Source organism: Halichoeres trimaculatus, unplaced genomic scaffold (genome assembly GCF_033239565.1).
Source record: "Halichoeres trimaculatus isolate MK-OKI-2021-1 unplaced genomic scaffold, fHalTri1.1 fHalTri1_scaffold_20, whole genome shotgun sequence".
In the NCBI taxonomy this organism is placed as follows: Eukaryota; Metazoa; Chordata; class Actinopteri; order Labriformes; family Labridae; genus Halichoeres; species Halichoeres trimaculatus.
In genome coordinates this window covers 1,976,173-1,993,188 of record NW_027437198.1, presented here as the reverse complement: position 1 = coordinate 1,993,188, position 17,016 = coordinate 1,976,173, and the positions used below count along the sequence as shown (strand labels likewise).

General features: G+C 47.5%; 2 protein-coding genes across 2 annotated transcripts; both read right to left on the bottom strand.

The window, feature by feature from the left end:
- Window positions 1–230: 230 nt before the first annotated feature.
- On the bottom strand, window positions 231–5,785 carry chadla (chondroadherin-like a). Its single transcript, XM_074696934.1, is given in 11 exon segments — window positions 231–357; window positions 501–1,125; window positions 1,328–1,555; window positions 1,558–1,660; window positions 1,737–2,002; window positions 2,078–2,316; window positions 3,524–3,669; window positions 3,720–3,875; window positions 4,702–4,896; window positions 5,173–5,325; window positions 5,665–5,785. Coding segments are annotated over 10 exon segments (1,923 nt in total). The 5' UTR covers window positions 5,743–5,785; the 3' UTR covers window positions 231–357; window positions 501–766.
- A 198-nt stretch (window positions 5,786–5,983) lies between these two features.
- On the bottom strand, window positions 5,984–13,438 carry LOC141809757 (ran GTPase-activating protein 1-like). The gene is made up of 16 exons (XM_074696933.1): window positions 13,294–13,438; window positions 12,319–12,453; window positions 12,102–12,229; window positions 11,716–11,775; window positions 11,392–11,571; window positions 11,079–11,213; window positions 10,819–10,977; window positions 10,526–10,639; window positions 10,232–10,331; window positions 9,937–10,021; window positions 9,722–9,863; window positions 9,530–9,646; window positions 9,333–9,438; window positions 9,110–9,198; window positions 8,910–9,031; window positions 5,984–6,460 (listed from the first exon to the last, which is right to left on the bottom strand). The coding sequence occupies exons 2-16, from the start codon at window positions 12,428–12,430 to the stop codon at window positions 6,379–6,381; spliced, it is 1,731 nt and encodes a 576-aa protein (XP_074553034.1). The 5' UTR covers window positions 12,431–12,453; window positions 13,294–13,438; the 3' UTR covers window positions 5,984–6,378.
- Between the last annotated feature and the right edge of the window lie 3,578 nt (window positions 13,439–17,016).

Here is a 17,016-nt window from a genome sequence, read left to right as displayed (position 1 = left end):
AGAGACAGTATCCTCCAGTCAGACTCTGAACAGTCTAAAGACTTAAACCAGGGTTGCTCATGCTGTTATGTGGTCTTCTTGTTCTTGGTGGTGTTGGCAGGTTTCCTCTGCAGCTTTCGCTTGACTGCTTTAGTTTGTTTGGCTTTGGGCTTTGCAGGGCGAGCTTTGACTGCAGACCCCTTAGTGAGACTTGCTTTGGGTTTGGAGGACCCAGAGTCCACAACAACTTTCTCTGCTTGATGGGGGACGTTTTCGGGGCAGGATCCAAAGACAGTGACCTCCATGACCTTCTGACCTTTGACCTCAGGAGGGTTACCACAGGTCGCATCCACCTCCAGACTGACATTCTCCATCCATCTGAGGGACAGAGACGAAGAGGCTTCAGCATCAGTCATAAATAACAGTCCACTGCAGTTTTGTCATCCTGTCACCCTACAAACACTCAAACCTTTCTGTCTACAGTCTAAACTGTTGACAGTCCAGGTGAGCTGTTCACTGACCTGCACAGGTGTAGTAAGGTGCAGTCACAGAGCAGAGGGTTTTCCTGCAGATCCACCACCTCTAGACCGGTGAGCGTGCTCAGGTCAGGAAGCTCCTCTTGCTGGTTTTCTCTGACAGTCAGAGTCCTCAGGCCAGGACCAGACCGGTCAGAGCCTCCTGAGATATCTGGAGGCATTAGGGGCTAAAAGAGCTTTGAGGATTTTCAACAGGACATAAAATAGACTGATGAGGACAGGTCTGTCTTTATCTGCCGGTGAATTTAGAGTCATACCTTCTCCAAGCTCATCTGATCCATGTTTAACCTTCTCAGACTCTGGGACATGGGCTGCAGTGAGCCTGGTTTCATCCATCTGATTATATTGTGGGACAGTTTGAGCTCTTCCAGAGGCACTGCCTCAGACAGAGCATCTGTCGGCATCTCTGTCAGCTGGTTTGAGTCCAGGTGAAGGATACCCAGGTGTGCTGAGTCCAGAGCAGCCTTAGCGATGGATGTTATAGTATTATTAGAGAGGTAGAGCTCCCTGAGGGTGGGCGTCACTGAGGACAGTAAACCAGATGTCTCCAGTTTGGAGATGACGTTCCTCTCCAGGTGTAACACAAAGAGGCCGGGGACAAGCTTCAGTGCTGCAGGACAGGCAGAGGGACAGCTCTGAAGTTTCTAATTTATGGTAATAAACTCAGCTGACACAGCCCCATCAGAGAGACCCTGGATCAGCTCACTGGATCAGAATCAAGCCTCAGGCTTTCAGCGGGTAGCTGAGGCTCCACTGATGTTACTGAATCTAGAAACTCCCATATAGCCAGGTGAACCTGAGCAAACACTCACCTGGTCCAGGAAACTGAGCCAGTCTGTTCCCCTCCAGGTGCAGGTAGGTGAGCTCAGGGGCTCCAGAGAAGGCTCCAGGGTCCAGAGCCGTAAGGTGGTTGTCAGACAGGTACAGGTAGTAGAGTTTCTGCATCCCTCGAAACGCTCCAGCCTCGATTTCGTGGATCTTGCAGAGCTCCAGGTGCAGAGAGAGCACCTGTCTTGAGCCCGGGAAGCTGCCAGCAGGAAGTGGAAGTGGTTACTGCGCAGGTCGAGCATCTGAGTCTGTGAGGGGAAACCACGAGGGACTTTTGTGAGACCCTGACCCTCACAGGAAGCATGCTGGGCTTCAGCCTGGGAGAAAACAGATCAGAGAGTCACAGACCAGGAGTGTTGCAGAGGCGGCTGAAACATCATCATTGTCACTTACGTCACAGTCACAGTAAGCCGGACACCTGACCCTTGGTGTGGGCTTCTCTGTAGGGGGGGCTTCTTCTTGGCTTTCCTCCTCCGTCTCTAATTGGTCCCACAGACGCTCTCCGTGGCTGTGACAGAGCAGGTCTTGAGGATCCACAACCTGCAGCAGCTCGTCTGACAGGTAAGCAGGTCCAGCACAGGCCCCCAGCAGCTTCACCCCTCTGAGGGCCGCCCACTCCTTCAGGGGCCGCAGGTAGCAGTTACAGTAGAGGGGGTTTCCTGTGAGAAGAGCTGGACATTCAGAGTCAATGCCATGTTAAAAAATCTGTTAAAAGGAGGTCAGAGGGGTTGTACCTGTCAGATTCAGGCTGCCCGGCTCTTTTGGGCCTCTGAGGGGCTCCAGGTACTGGAGCTGGTTGTAGCTCAGGTCCAGGTGTGAGAGCTGGGGGGCCCCTGAGAGAGCCTGCTCTGACAGGTCCTGGAGGGGCATGTGGTCCAGGTAAAGGTGGGTGAGCTTGGCCATGGTGACAGACTCTTTACCAGGGTAGGTCATGGGGTTGGAGCTCAGGTCCAGACGAGTGACCTCACGGAGTCTATTGGAGCAGAAAGAAAAGGGGAGGGAAAAACATCTGATCCATTATGCTATACCATCCTGATGCCATGCTGCACTGAGACCCCCGCCCTGCACTGAGACCCTTAACCCTGCACTAAGCCCCCCCTGCACTAATGCCATCCACCCTGCATTGAGGCCCCCTAACCCTGCACTGAAGCCCCCCCATCCTGCACTAAGCCCCTCCACCCTGCACTGAGGCCTCCACCCCTGCACTGAGGCCCGTGCACTGAGGCCCCCCACCCTGCACTGAGGCCCTCCACCCTGCATTGAGGTCCCCTCACCCTGCACTGAGGTCGCCCATGCACTGAGGCACCCCACCCTGCACTGAGGCCCTCCAGCCTGCATTGAGGCCCTCCACCCTGCACTATGGCCCTCCACCATTCACTGAGGCTTCCACCCTGCACTGAGGGCCCCTCTTTACTGAGGTCCCCCACCCTGCACTGAGACCTTCTCCCAGCAGTGAGCCCTTTCACCCTGCACTGAGGCCCCTGCACTGAGGTCCCTGCTCTTAGGCCCTCCACTCTGCACTGAGATACCCACCCTGGTGGATGAATCTGTCTGATGTCCTCAGACAGTTTAAGGATTTCAGCCCTAGTCCCTAAACCAGCCCTGGTCTAAAGTTTGATTTGTGGTCAGTGAACCTCTATAGCTGCATTTTCACCAAGCAGTCAGTGTTGGTTCAGTACGGTTGGGTTGGTTTGGTACAGTTAAGCCTGATCCTAATCAGCTGTTAAACAATAGCGTGACACCGTAGCAGCTTACCCCGCTATTAAAACCAACAAAGAAGAAAAACGCCACACAGTAAACAAAGAGCACAGATGGAATACATGCAGCTTTTTGTCCTCTCTGTGATTGGCATGTAGCTCTTTGTTACAAAGTGCAATCAGCTTTGTTTCAGAGTAGTCTGTGTGCCGCCAGGAGAAATGCAGCCGCTGTCGGGGTATATGACGATTCTTTTGACCAATCAACAGTCTGCAGTGTGTTGCTCCCAGGTTGCTCCACCTTCCGAGAGCGGACTGGTTCAGTCTGGCACCCATACGAAAGGGTCCCAAAAAAGTATGCCGGCTCGTCTCGGTTCTTGGGGATCTGTCCCAGGATAAGTCAGTGGAAACGCCGCAAAATGCGCGCCATACTGAGACGAACCTAACCAGTCTGCTTGGTGGAAACGCGGCTTATGAGAGTCTCACCTGCTCATGGTCTCTGTGGGGAAGAACTGCAGCTCATTGTGGTCCAGGCTGAGCTGCTTTAAGGTGAACAGGCTGGTGAAAGCCTCAGGTGCTAGGTTACTCAGTGAGATGTGACTCAAACGGAGCCACTTGATGTTGTACAGACTCTGTGGTTGCTCCTGTCAGAGGGTGAAGGTGAATATCTGGCATAGCGTACCTGGAAGGCCATGTTGGGGATATAGACAAGCTGGTTGTGGGTAAGGTCCAGGGTGTGAAGGAAGCCTAGCTGGGTGAAGGCTCCAGGCTGGATCTCCTCAATACGGTTATGGTCCAGGTGGAGCTCCTTCAGGGAGGAGAGACCATCAAAGGACTCCTGCAGAAGAGAAAAGGAGGCGGAGTCACATATACACACCTCCACCTGTCTGTAATGAAGAGTCACACCTCCACCTGCCTGTAAGGGAGGGCACTTGTCCAACTGTCTAAGAGTAAAACTTCCACCTTACTGTGAGTGAGAGTCACACCTCCACCTGTCTGTAAGGAAGAGCCACACCTCCACCTGTCTGCAAGGGAGAATCAAACCTACACCTGGCTGTAAGGGAGAGTCACACCTCCACCTTACTGTAAGGGAGAGTCACACCTACACCTGTCTGAGAGTCACACCTTCACCTATCTGTAAGGGAGAGTAACACCTTTGCCTGTTTGTGAAAGATGATCAAACCTCCACCTGCCTAACACTCACAACTCCACCTGTCTAAGAGTCACACCTTCACCTGTTTAAGAGGGATAGTCTCAGCTCCACCTGTCTGCAAGAAATTTGGACACTTTCCCTGTCCTTAAGTAAGAGTCACACCGCCACCTGCCTGTAAGGGAGAGGCACTGGTCTAACTGTCAGTTAGGGAGAGGCACTGGTTCAACTGTCTGAGAGTAAAACCTCCACCTTACTGTAAGGGAGCGTTACACCTCCACCTGTCTGAAAGTCACACCTCCACCTGTCTGCAAGGGATAGTCACACCTCCACCTGTCTGTTAGGGAGATTCACACCTCCACTTTTCTGTGAAGGACATTCACACCTCCACCTGTCTGTGAGGTGGAGGCACATCTTCACCTGTCCGAGAGTCATTTTTCTACCTGTCTCCAAAAGAAGGTCACACCTCCACTTGTCTGTCAGGAGTCAGGTTTTTGGCTCCTCCCCATCTTACCTAAAACAGGACCTCAATCTTATTGAAGGCCAGGTTCCGAGAGATGACCCGGCCCAGGGTCCTGAGGGCGCCCTCCTTCACCTGGAGGATGTTGCTGCACTGCAGATTTAGGTGGGTAATGTAAGGTGTGTGGCTGAAGGCCCCCCGAGTCAGAACCTGCAGGTTATTGTTCCTCAGGTCCAGTTTCAGAGAAACCTGTGAGAGGGAGACGTTCTATCAGTGTGACTCTATCCTCACGGCGTAAAACCATAGAACAGCTTGGACTGACAGATGAGGGGGCATGGAGGAACAACACAATGACTCTGAGCTGAGAGTTTGAGTTTGAGCAGACTCAGAGCTCTGCAGCAGCTAAGATTTTACACACAGATTTTGAAGGGTTCAGATTTAAGGTTAGGAAGATGAGCGTGATGATGATGCTCTCTTCTCAAACAGCCACATCACTGTAAGACGCACTGTGTCTGAGCTCCTCACCTCATCTGCAGACTGGGGGACCTCCGTGAGGTTTTTGCCCACGCAGGTGACAACGAGTTTTGTGTGGTCACAGCTGCAGACTCGAGGACATTTGAAGGCTTCAGCTGAGAAACTGAGCGCCAAGATCAGCAGGAGTAGGGCAGAGAAAGGCATCTGTGCAGGAGAAGAAACCATGCAAGGAATGATGCTGACACTGATAAACACTGTTTAGACCGGGCCTTCAGAGTTGATCATTCATCATCTGATGACTTTCAGTTAATTAAATTAACTAAGGAAAAAAACTGATTATAACACCCTGACCCAGCTGACTGAGCTTAAACCTAACACACTGATTTAAACTAAGAGTCAGATCATGTCAGCATCTCACCTAAAACTTCATGGTCAGTAAAAAGACTCCAGATAAACACAGACCTGTTAACCTATCCCATCATAAACCTGTTAAAGGACCAGTCTGAAACATGAAGCTGATCTCAGACTAGGAAGTGGTCTTACCTTCAGACTCTCTGGTGGTTTCACAGAATCTAAATAGAACCAGATGCAGTTTAATCTCCACTCCTCAGCTGCAGACATTCTCCTCTTTGTGTCTCTCTCAATCTGAGCTCTGAGCTCCACAAACAGATCAGGGAAATTCTTCAGGGATGACCTTTGAGCTCTGCATATTCACACCTCAGCATCATATTTTCAGCCCGCTTTAAGGAGGACATCTTAAGTCCAGACCCACCTGAGCTTAACAGACCCGGTCTCTAGTGATCCCTCTGTCTTTACAACTTTATGAACAGGTCTATCAAAAACTGAGGGTCATGAAGTTATTGTGCTGATTCTGTTTGTTTTATTGAATCCACAGAAAAGAAGAGGGAGGAGGAGGTTGGCTTAGAAAAACCTTCATCCCTTTATTCCTTTAAGTCCCACTTTAAATCTATCAGACCTCACCTCATCATTCAGTCTGGGAAACATTTCATACAATACAAGAGAGCAGAGAGAAGAGGTATCGAACAGAGCATGAACAGCATCTGATCAGGACCAGGTCAGGGCAGGAGGAGGATGGCATCCTTGGTGCTGGTCAGTGCAGTCCCGTGGTGAGCTGAGTGTTCACAGCTCTTCAGCAAACATCAAATCCAGAAAGGGTCCATCTTTAAGAGCTGCAGTCCAAAGGTCCATCAGGGGTCAAAGTTCAGTTTGTGAGTGTGTGTGTGGGAGAATGTGTCCTCAGCTCTCTGACCTGACTCTTTGCAGGGTTGAATGGAGGCTGTTTCTGGCGTTTGCACATGGCTCCAGAGACTTGTTGTTCCTGTGGATGAGACACCACAAGGGAGGGGGGGGGGGGGGGGGGGGGGGGGGGGGGGGTCAGAGGGAACCTGAACCTTGGCCCAGCAGATCTGTTACCCCTTTTCCACCAAACTGGTGCTGGTGCTACTTCAAGGCCAGTTCCTTGCTAAGCACTGGATCTTTGTGTTTCCACCAACAAAGAACTGGCTCCAGGTGCTAAAACTGGTGCTTGGCAAGCACCAACTCTTTGCTGGGCCGGAGCTGAGCACAGCTAATGCTGCGTTCCATTTGTACTCAGAACTGGGAAGTTGGGAGTGGAAGTGACTAGGGATGGGTACCTTCCATATTTGAAACGATACAGTACCGATGCATGGTACCTGGCCATGATACCGATACTTAATGGTACCAATTTTAAGTTCTTTTTTGTGTTTATGTGGTAAAAAATATCAATTTGTTTAATAATAATAAAAAAATATATTTTTTTCAATTTGAACATATTTGTTTTTCAATCTATAACCTTGCAATGTTGTGTTCATGTCTAGCATGGAAAATTGCCTTCTCTACCAGTACCTCACAGTCACAAGGATGCATTTAGGTACCTAAACATGGCACCGAAATAATTCCTTACCTCACCTTACCTTTTGATTTTACGTGAATCAGTACCCAGGGCCTTTGACAGAATTCGGTGAGTACCTATAAAAGTGCCTAATTCAGTACCCATCCCTAGGAGTGACGTCATTTCCGAGTTCAGTGTTGCTGTAAAAGTAGTAGTTCTATATATAAACACTGAATAATACTATATATATGGCTGGTTCATTGCGAAAAACACTAGTCAGGAATTCTAAAATAACAAGAATATAACAAGAGCTTAATTACTGCTTACCCCTGAACTCAGATTTTCCTTCTGGGAATTCAGGGCTGGTGTTGGTGCTCCGACTTACAAGTCGGAAATTCCGACCTCGGGGGGGGGGGGGCATTCCAGCTGGAAGTTCAGTAATTGAGGAACCGACTTCTGAGTACAAGTGGAACGCAGCATAAGCACCGACTACATGGGGGGGCCTGGGGTGGTGCTACAGTGACCATTGATCAGTGTGAAAAACAGTCAGTTTTACAAAGAAAAGCAGCTGGGCGAGTCATCCATTGTTTTGTTAGAGTGTCCTTATTTACGATTTGAAATGAAGGCTAAATTACAGCACTAATGCTTTTCCTCTCTCATAGATCAGGTCTATACCTTACTATTTTATTAAACAGACTAAACAATCTCATTTTAATTATTCTTAAAAAGGAAAGCTGCTTTGTGAGTTGTCTGTTGTTTTGTTGGCATTTACTCATTTATAACTTTAACTGGAGGAGAAACTGAAGCAGTAATGCATAGTCTCTTATAGATCAGCTCTATACCTTATTTTATTCAATAGACTAAACAGTCGTATGTTTAGGGGTGCACCGATCTCAATTTTCTGGCCAATCACCATTCACCGATATTCAAAAAGCCTGACCTGACAATACCAATTTAGGCAGATACAGTTTTTTTTTTCCATAACTGACAGCATATACCTTCAATGTTTTAATCTTATTGTATTGAAAATCATTGAACAATACCTGTAGAACAAAAATCTTTGTTTTAAATCAAACAACCAATAAAGTGTCCTGAGTTTTAGGTCTCAGAGCAAAAAGCGACAATGGCTGGCTGTCAGACCTTCCTTGAAGTATAAAAGATCAGTTTCATATGTAAGGATGGGCTGATCACCAATCACCGATCCCCCATAAGTAAGGAAATCGGCACTGATCGATCTATGCATGTCTACTTATGTTATTTACCTTTTTTTACATGATAGGGGTCACTTTTGCCTCATGTTTCTATGTTCACATTTCTCCCCTGCTCTGTATTGCATATGGCAAAGATCTGCTCTGTTTACAGACACACAAACACATGCGTGTACACACACATACAGACATACTGAAAGACAAAGAGAAAGGCAAGCACACTCCGTGTACCACAGAGTTAGAAACAAGTCATGCAAAACTAATCTCTGCCTAGTTGTAAGCATCAGCGCCAACTTTACGTCATCTCTCACCCCATGCATCCGCAGCCCCTGAACCCCCGCTAGAGGGGTTATGTATAGAGTGATATACTGACGTTTTAGGGTGGCGCAATGACGTGGCACCAACTTGGCACCAACTTGTCTCTTTGCCTATGGAAAACCAAACCGGTTCCCAGAAGGAACGTGATTTGGGGTAGGGGGCTTTGATTTAAAAAACAAGAAATGTAAAACAAATGTCTGTGCTGTAAGCACTACCAGTGCCATCCTTGTTGCAGGGGAAGGAAGGAGTGAGAAGACAGATGTGTCAAACAGGAGTCCAGAGAAATAAAAACCCCTTCACAAACAGATCCCAGAGTGAGCCCCCACTGCAATGATGGAGATCTGTACCGGTTTGCTACCTGCTGATTGGCTCTGCTCTTACATCCTTACCGGGACACAAAGGCCTCCAGCACGGCCACACTCTCTCTGGGGAAGTACTCCTGCTGAACAATGTGCTCCAATGCGCTGAGGTGACCCGGAGCCACATGCATCGGTTTCACCTTATCCTCACTCTGAGAGAGAAAACACAAAGCACAAAGATCAGACCTGGAGCTAACAACCAGAACGTGATCCTGAACCATCAAACTGACCTTAATGAGGCCGAGCAGCACCAGTACAGACGACACAAAGCTGTAGCCTTGGAAGGAGGCAGCTGAGAAGGCTTTCTTCAGGAGAACATCTGAGAGAAGATCGGAAGATAAATTTTAACAGACAGAGAGGAAGAGCAGACACTCTGAGACTCTCCAAGACCTTCTACTCCTCCACCTGTCTGTCACACACACAGGGGGAGAAAGGAAGGAGAGAATCTCTCACCGATGCTCTCCAGCACAGCGTTCTTCACGTCCTCGCTCTCCTCTTTGTACACAGACGCAATCTTCAGGAAGGCCTCAGCTGTTCTTGCTGCATCTGAAATGTCCACCTGAGCTCAGAGAGGATAGAGAATTACTGATCCATCTCCTGCTCCTTCCTCCCCCTGTACTGTGAGGAAACTCAAACCCCTTCACATTTACCTGCTGCTCGATGAGCTCCGCCCTCTTGGTGCCTAGGTTCATCAGTTTGTCTGGAGATGGGAAACTGAGGAAGGAGCAGACGTCTGGAGGTCGAGGAGCAGAAGCTGGGGTAGAGATCTACGATGGAGGATGAGAGAAAGTTCACTCGCCTCCTCCACTAAATGAACCTTGGGTTTAACTCATCATTCTTACCTTGCTGCTGCTGCTCTCCTCAGCCTCCTCCTCCACCTCCTCCTCCTCTTCCTCCTCCATCTCCTCCTCATCCACATTCTCTTCATCCTCGTCCTCATCTTCATCCTCGTCATCATCGTCTTCTGGCTCGCCCTCATCGTCACTGAAGGAAGGGGGATACAGTTGGATCAGTGTGTCTCATCCTGTCTCGACAGTGGATATCAGACTGGTGGTACCTGAGTGATCCCAGCAGCTCGCCCATGTTCAGACCCTCCAGAACGTCTCTCAGAGCTTTGCAGCCGTCCTCTCCCAGACAGTTCCCTGCAAACAGGCTAGGTTAGTCAACACAAAGTGAAAACACACAGCAGACTTAGAAGACTCTGTGAATGAGGACACACAGCTCCTCTTTGAGTGAATTTAACTGAGGCAGACTTTAAACTTTAAGAAAGATGACAGCAGTCTGCAGAATCCTCTACCCTCTCATCAGGTGAGACAGTAAAACTCTGAACATGGTCTCTCTACAGGTTTTACCATTCAGGTCCAGTTTCTCCAGCTGGTCTTTGTCCTTCACTGCCTGAGCCACAGTGAGAGCAGCTTCCTCCGTGATCTCCCCAAACGACAGATTAAGCTCCTGTCCAGAGAAAACTTCACTTTAACAGCTGAAAACCACCAGGGATCACAACCTGAGGGGTCACAGCCTGAGGGTCACGGCCTGATGGGTCGAGGGTAGAAATAATGCAACCAGCAGGTTCAGCCCTTCACCCCCAACAGGTCCGTCCCTGACTGCGCTGAGAGAATCTCAGACTCTGGTGTCCTTTCACTCACCTTGAGGATGGGCAGTCCTTCAGCGACAGTCTCTGCGATGGCCATGGCTCCTGCAGGTCGCACCAGACAGTCTCCAAAGTTAATCACCTGGACGCTACACAGATGTTTCAGGGCCTTTTAGAGACACAGCAGAGCTTCATTAGCTTCTTTCCAAACATTCCGACCCCACACAGTCTCCAAAGTTAATCACCTGGACGCTACACAGATGTTTCAGGGCCTTTTAGAGACACAGCAGAGCTTCATTAGCTTCTTTCCAAACATTCCGACCCCACACTAAGGTAAGCCTCAGGTACCTGAGCCATAGCGATAGCCCCTTTCTCAGTGAAGGTGTTGTCGTTGAGGTTGAGGATACGGAGGTTGACGTTGTGCTGCACGGCCATGGCCAGCGCCGTCACACCAGCGTGATTGATGCCATTCTGAGGCATGTGGATCTCCTCCAGGCTGCCCATCAGCTGGAAAAGAAAGCCAGTCTTAGCATGGCTGAGGCAGAGGATGTACAGAGCTCAGGTAAACACTGTCTGTCCACAGGGTGGAGGGAGGAGCATGCGTCTACCTGGAAGGCTTGAGCGAGTGCTGTGGCTCCGTCGTTCTCCAGGCGGTTTCTACCTGCAACAAACACCTTAAGGCTGAAGGGGGTGCCATCCTCACTGGACACCTTATGGCACTGAGTGAGAGAAGCAGCCAAGATCTGAAGAGGAACACAGACCAGTTCCTGCTTATGAGTCCATGATACAAGTCCAGAGAGAAACAGATCCAAAAAAAGTTTGTCTGCATGTCAGGTTTACTTCTAAACACAGTTTAGTGGGGTGTTCATACCTTCCAACATTGCAGACCAAGACGAGCCTCACCTGAAGATGTCCTCTTACCTTTCCTCCTCCGATGCCCATCCCACAGTTGTTGAGTCTCAGCTCCTGCAGAGTGAAACAGGCCGGGCTCTTCAACAACATCTCGATGCCCCTCACTCCATCCGGTCCGAAGGCGTTGTCACTGAGGTCCAACACTGTCAGCCGGGCACCGGCCAGAATCAGAGCATCCCCCAGAGAAGTCTGCAACATGAGAGACAGCGTGTCGGCAACATGATGACAACATGACTGTGATGTGATGACGATGTTACAGCTGTGTAATGATTACAGACAAAGTGTGGTGATATCTTCACACATTCTGACCACTGAGTTCTTAAAGGGACTTACCAGAGCAGGAGGGATCTCAGAGCGCAGACGACCTGTAAACATGTCACTCCAATGACAGCACTGCGGGGGTGGGGTGGTGGTGGTGGCAACCAGGACATATTAAATTGGTTTAAAACATCAAACACAGCTGAGCAGAGTCACAGATGGATTATTACCTCAGTAAAAATCACTCTACCAGAAGTTCAAAAATCTGTTTTTATTTTATTATCCTTCAGATTTTGAGGGTCAATCTGAGATTAAAAACAATGAGACATCAACTAAAAACAAACTGACCCTGCTTTGATATCAGATAGTATTAAAGATCTGCTAGTTAAAGTGTGAATGCCAGGCAATGAATCTCTGCTGCTAGTTTCTCCAAACCACAAAAATCATAAAAAATAATTCACCTTAAGCTGGCTCTTTGTCTCCAGAGCCTTCGCTATGGCCTGAGCCGCTTCAACTCCCACCGTGTTCCCCTCCAACCTCAGAGCTTGGAGACCCTCGAAATCCTGGATCTCCTTCACTATGTCCTCCACTGCAGACAGGAGGAGCAGAGGGAAGCAGAGATGTAAGGTTTCAAAGATCCAGAGTGAGGAGGATGCAGCTGAATAGACCCAGGCTCACCCGATGCAGCATCATTCAGCTTCCTGCCCTGGCCTTTGTAGCTCAGCTCTCCTTCACCCACTCCTGTTCTGGCCAAAGAGTCGGCCAACTGAGCAACAATGTCTGTTGCCATCAGGACGCCTGAGAAAGACACACCTGAGAAAGAGACACATCTGAGAGAGACACACCTGAAAGACACATCAGACTGACTTTTGTATATATATATAGAGCTCTGTCACAGGCCTGGTTTGTGACCAGTGAACACAGCAGCTCTGCACTTATCACCAATTGAGCGGCACATAGCACTGACTGTGCAACAGAGGTTATTTAAACTGTAACTCAGGAAGCTGCGGGTGATACTTGACCTTTACCAACCCGTGTTTTATAAAAGGTTTAGCCCAACTGTACATTCTGACAGAAGCTGCAGATAAAGCTCTATTCACACAGACACAGTTAGCCCTGAAGCTGTTTTTACTGCACTGGACTCACTAAAACCCGTTACCCTGACCCTGTCTAAGGTTTAATGTTGTTTTTAAACGGAACCAACCCCCGGGTGTTGTACCTATGGGTGTAATCCTTTTTTAGATGCGGATTTACCTTTAGACGCCTGGAGGCTATCATTAGCCGTGTGTCGCTAACGCTGTAATGCTATGAGGCTACAAACAGTGCACAGCCCGATGCTAACAGAGCTAACTGTAGGAACTAATGGTTAATACATCCTATGTACTTCTTATATTACTGTATTATCAGATAACTCCGAGAAATATTTATTCACCCTCTGGTGAAGCTTTATGTGTCACAGCATGGCTCTCACTCGGTCCTGGCAGGCTAACATGTCCCTAGAGTTTGTCTAAACCATAGACTGTAAAAGAAACATCTATATACAGTCTACGGTCTAAACCCTCCGCTCCTCTGTTTAACCGCTCTGTCACTGTAAACTGTGACCCAGTGTTTAGTCTTATTCCGTTATAAATGAAGCTTTTAACAGAGCATTACCTGAACTCTTCTGTGTGAATGAGACCCAAACACTCCCGCTCGCTCCTGACGTTTAAACGTGATTACAGCAGCGCTGTACCGGCCCTCTCACCGAACAGCGCGGGCTCACGGGAGTTGTTGTTAAATAGGACTACAAGTGTGACAGCGCCCCAGTGTTGAAGTAGGTGTTATAAAAAACGAGGAAAATAAAATCTTTATAGCACTTATTATTGTGTAAACAGCGCAACGGCATTCTTAGATCAGGTACCAAATCAATTAGCACAGCTGAGAGAGAAATGGGCTATTGTTTTATAAGAAGTAGAGACAATTAATGGTATGAAAAACAATAAGTTAAAGAGTTGATGGGTTTACATCAGAATTTTTCCAAATGCTTTTCTAAAGAGATTGCCCCTTTTCTACTCTAAGTATTCTGTGAACGATTAATAAAGATGTTCTTCCCCCACCTTAACACAAAGTCTTATAACCCTCATCACTAAACTAAAGAAAGACTTAATAACTGTGGCCCAATCAGCCTCCTCAACCTCAACATAGAAAATTCTGGCAGTAATCTTTGCGAAACGTCCAAAACTTGACCTGGATGATATTCTAGATGAAACACAATCGGGTATTATGAGTAAGACACATATTCAATTCAAATAATATTAGACTTGTTCTTGAAAATTTAGACTACTCTGAGTTTATCAACGATGAAAGCATAAGCTATTCCTAGACTTCTACAAAGCCGTTGGTTTGATGGAGCATAACTTCATTTATTAAACTCTTGATGAATTGGAATTTGCATTTTTTTTCTGTGAAACAATCAAGACTTTGTACTCTAATGAGAATAGTTTAATCAAATTAAAATCTTGTACTTCACCCAAATTTGATCTAAAAATTTTGAATTGTCCTCTTTCTGCAATATTCCAGTAAAGGAGAATGTCACTTACATGGGAATTACTATTACAAAAAATCAAGCAGCAAAGTCTAATTTAAATTTTACTCCTGTTGTACAGAAAACAAAAAAATTAACCAATGGCTTCAGAGAGATCTGTCTCCAAAAGGGAGTATTTAACCCTCTAAAGCAGGAGGCTTTTCCAGACTCATATATACAGCTATTTCTTTAGATGTTTACCAAAAGAACTTCTAGAAGTAATGACCAATATGACTTTTTGTGGAAAAATAGAGTCCATCATGTTAGGAAACCTGTCTTGTTGAGCGACTACTGTAGTGGTGGTCTCAGTTTTATTGATTACTTTCAACAACACCTTTAAGGTTAAATAGATAAAGCAGCACTTAAAACATACTACCTCTATCTGGAATTTTATGTCCCATCACGTGTTTTCTTTTCTTGGAAGACTGAAATTTGTCCTTATGTGTAATAATGATAAGATTAGATAAGATAAGACATACTTTATTTATCCCCAGAGGGAAATTCAAGTTGTTTGGGCACTCTTCCAAGCAAAGAATTGTACACTCTGATGGCTGCAGGGAGGAATGATCTTTGGTACCTCTCGGTCCTGCAGCGCACAGAGGTAAGACGTCCCCTGCTGCTGATCCTCTGGACTATGATGGTGTGAAGTGGGTGATCAGAGTGACGGATGATGGCCTCCACTTTCTTCTGTGTATACCTTTCCACCACAGCCTCCAGTGAGTCCAAACTGGATCCAACCACGGAGCTAGCTCTCTTCACCAGTTTTTCCAGTCGCCTCTTGTCCTTCTGCTTTAAACTATTTCCCCAGCAGACTGCACCATAAAACAAAGCACTGGCAACCACGGACTGATAAAACATCTGCAGCAGCTTTCCACAGACATCAACTGATCTGAGCTTCCTTAAGAAAAAGAGACGGCTCTGCCCCTTCTTAAAGAGTGCATCTGTATTAAGGGACCAGTCCAACTTGTTGTCCAGATGTACACCAAGATATTTGTAGGTTGACACCACCTCCACGTCCACCCCATGGATGTTAACTGGCTGATGGCAGAGCCCAGACTTTCGGAAATCCACAATCATTTCCTTTGTTTTTGAGGTGTTCAGTAGGAGACAATTTCTATGACTCCAGTCACAGAAAGCTTTTATCAGATCCCTGTATTCAGATTCCTGTCCATTTTGGATACACGCCACAATAGCAGTGTCATCGGAGTATTTTTGGATGTGGCAGGACTCAGAGTTGTATTTGAAGTCTGCAGTATAAAGAGTGAATAGGAATGGAGCCAGAAGAGTTCCTTGTGGGGCCCCCGTGCTGCTCATGACCGTCCCAGAGACGCAGTTTCCCAACCTGACAAACTGTGGCCTCTCTGTGAGATAGTCTGTGATCCAGGAGACAAAGGATGGGTTCACTCCTATGTCTTTGAGCTTATCTCTCAATATCATGGGCTGGATGGTGTTAAATGCACTTGAAAAATCAAAGAACATAATTCTTACATAGGTGCCAGGTTCTTAGCACAGGGCACGGTGGAGCATGTATGTAACTGCATCATCCACTCCAATATGATTTCTATATGCAAACTGCAGAGGTTCTAGTGTGTCTTTGACCTCAAGTCTCAACAGACGTTAAAGCAGCCTCTCAAAGGTTTTCATAACATGTGAGGTGAGGGCAACTGGTCTGTAGTTGATAAGTTCAGCTGGGCATTTGAGTTTTGGTACCGGCACAATACAAGATGTTTTCCACAGAGCCGGGACCTGACCCAACTGTAGACTCAGGTTGAAGATCCTCTGAAGGGGTTCACACAATTGGGCAGCACAGTCCTTAAGCAGTCTTGGACACACACCATCTGGACCAGCAGCCTTCCCTGGGCACAGTCTTCCTAACTCTAACCTCACTCCTAAAGCTGTAACAGACGGTGACGGTGGAAGAGGCACAAGTGTAGAGGGGATGTAGCAGGAGTGGTGGAGAGACACAGATGTGTAGAAGGAGCAGCAGTAGAAGAGGAAGTGGTCGCTGTGTCAAACTTGTTGAAGAACTGGTTGAATTCATTAGCACGTTCAACATCACCCACAATTGGCTGCCTTGTCTTTGTGTTATAACCAGAGATGTTGTTGATTCCTGTCCACACCTCCCGCATGCTATTATTTTGTAGTTTTCTCTCAATGTTCTTTTTATATTTCACCTTAGCCTCCCTTAATCTCCTCTTCAGCACTTTTTGCACCAGTTTGAGCCGTTCTTTGTCGCCATCTCTAAAGGCTTCCTTTTTCTGATTGAGGATATCCTTGATGTCACTTGTGATCCAGGGTTTGTTATTAGGGAAACGGAGTACAGTCTTTGATGGTATGATATTGTCTTTACAGAATAGAATAGAATAGAATAGAATAGAAAATACTTTATTTATCCCTGAGGGGAAATTCAGGAGTCACCGCAGCATTTAAGAAAACAAAAGTAAGAAAGAGTATAGAAAGTGCAAAAATGTCCATAAGAAATTAGATGACAACATCCCGTCCACCACTTGTCCACCACTCTCCAGCCCAGCCAGTCTCCACCTCCACAGGGTCCAGGACTGAGCCTCCCCAGCAGTCTGTTCAGTCTCTGTCTCCTGGATCCTGTCTGCTCACAGCAGGCGAAGCTCCTCCGATGTGTCGCGGCGTCCGATGTCTGCTCCGTCAGCCATGTCCGTGAACAGCATGATGCCGCTGGATTAGCATAGCTAGCTCATCCATCCCCCGAAGCGAGATCCCACGTTCCCAACAACGATGGATGGAAGGACAGGTCCACGTCGTCACCTCCCAGCTCACATCCGAGAACCAGCACGTCG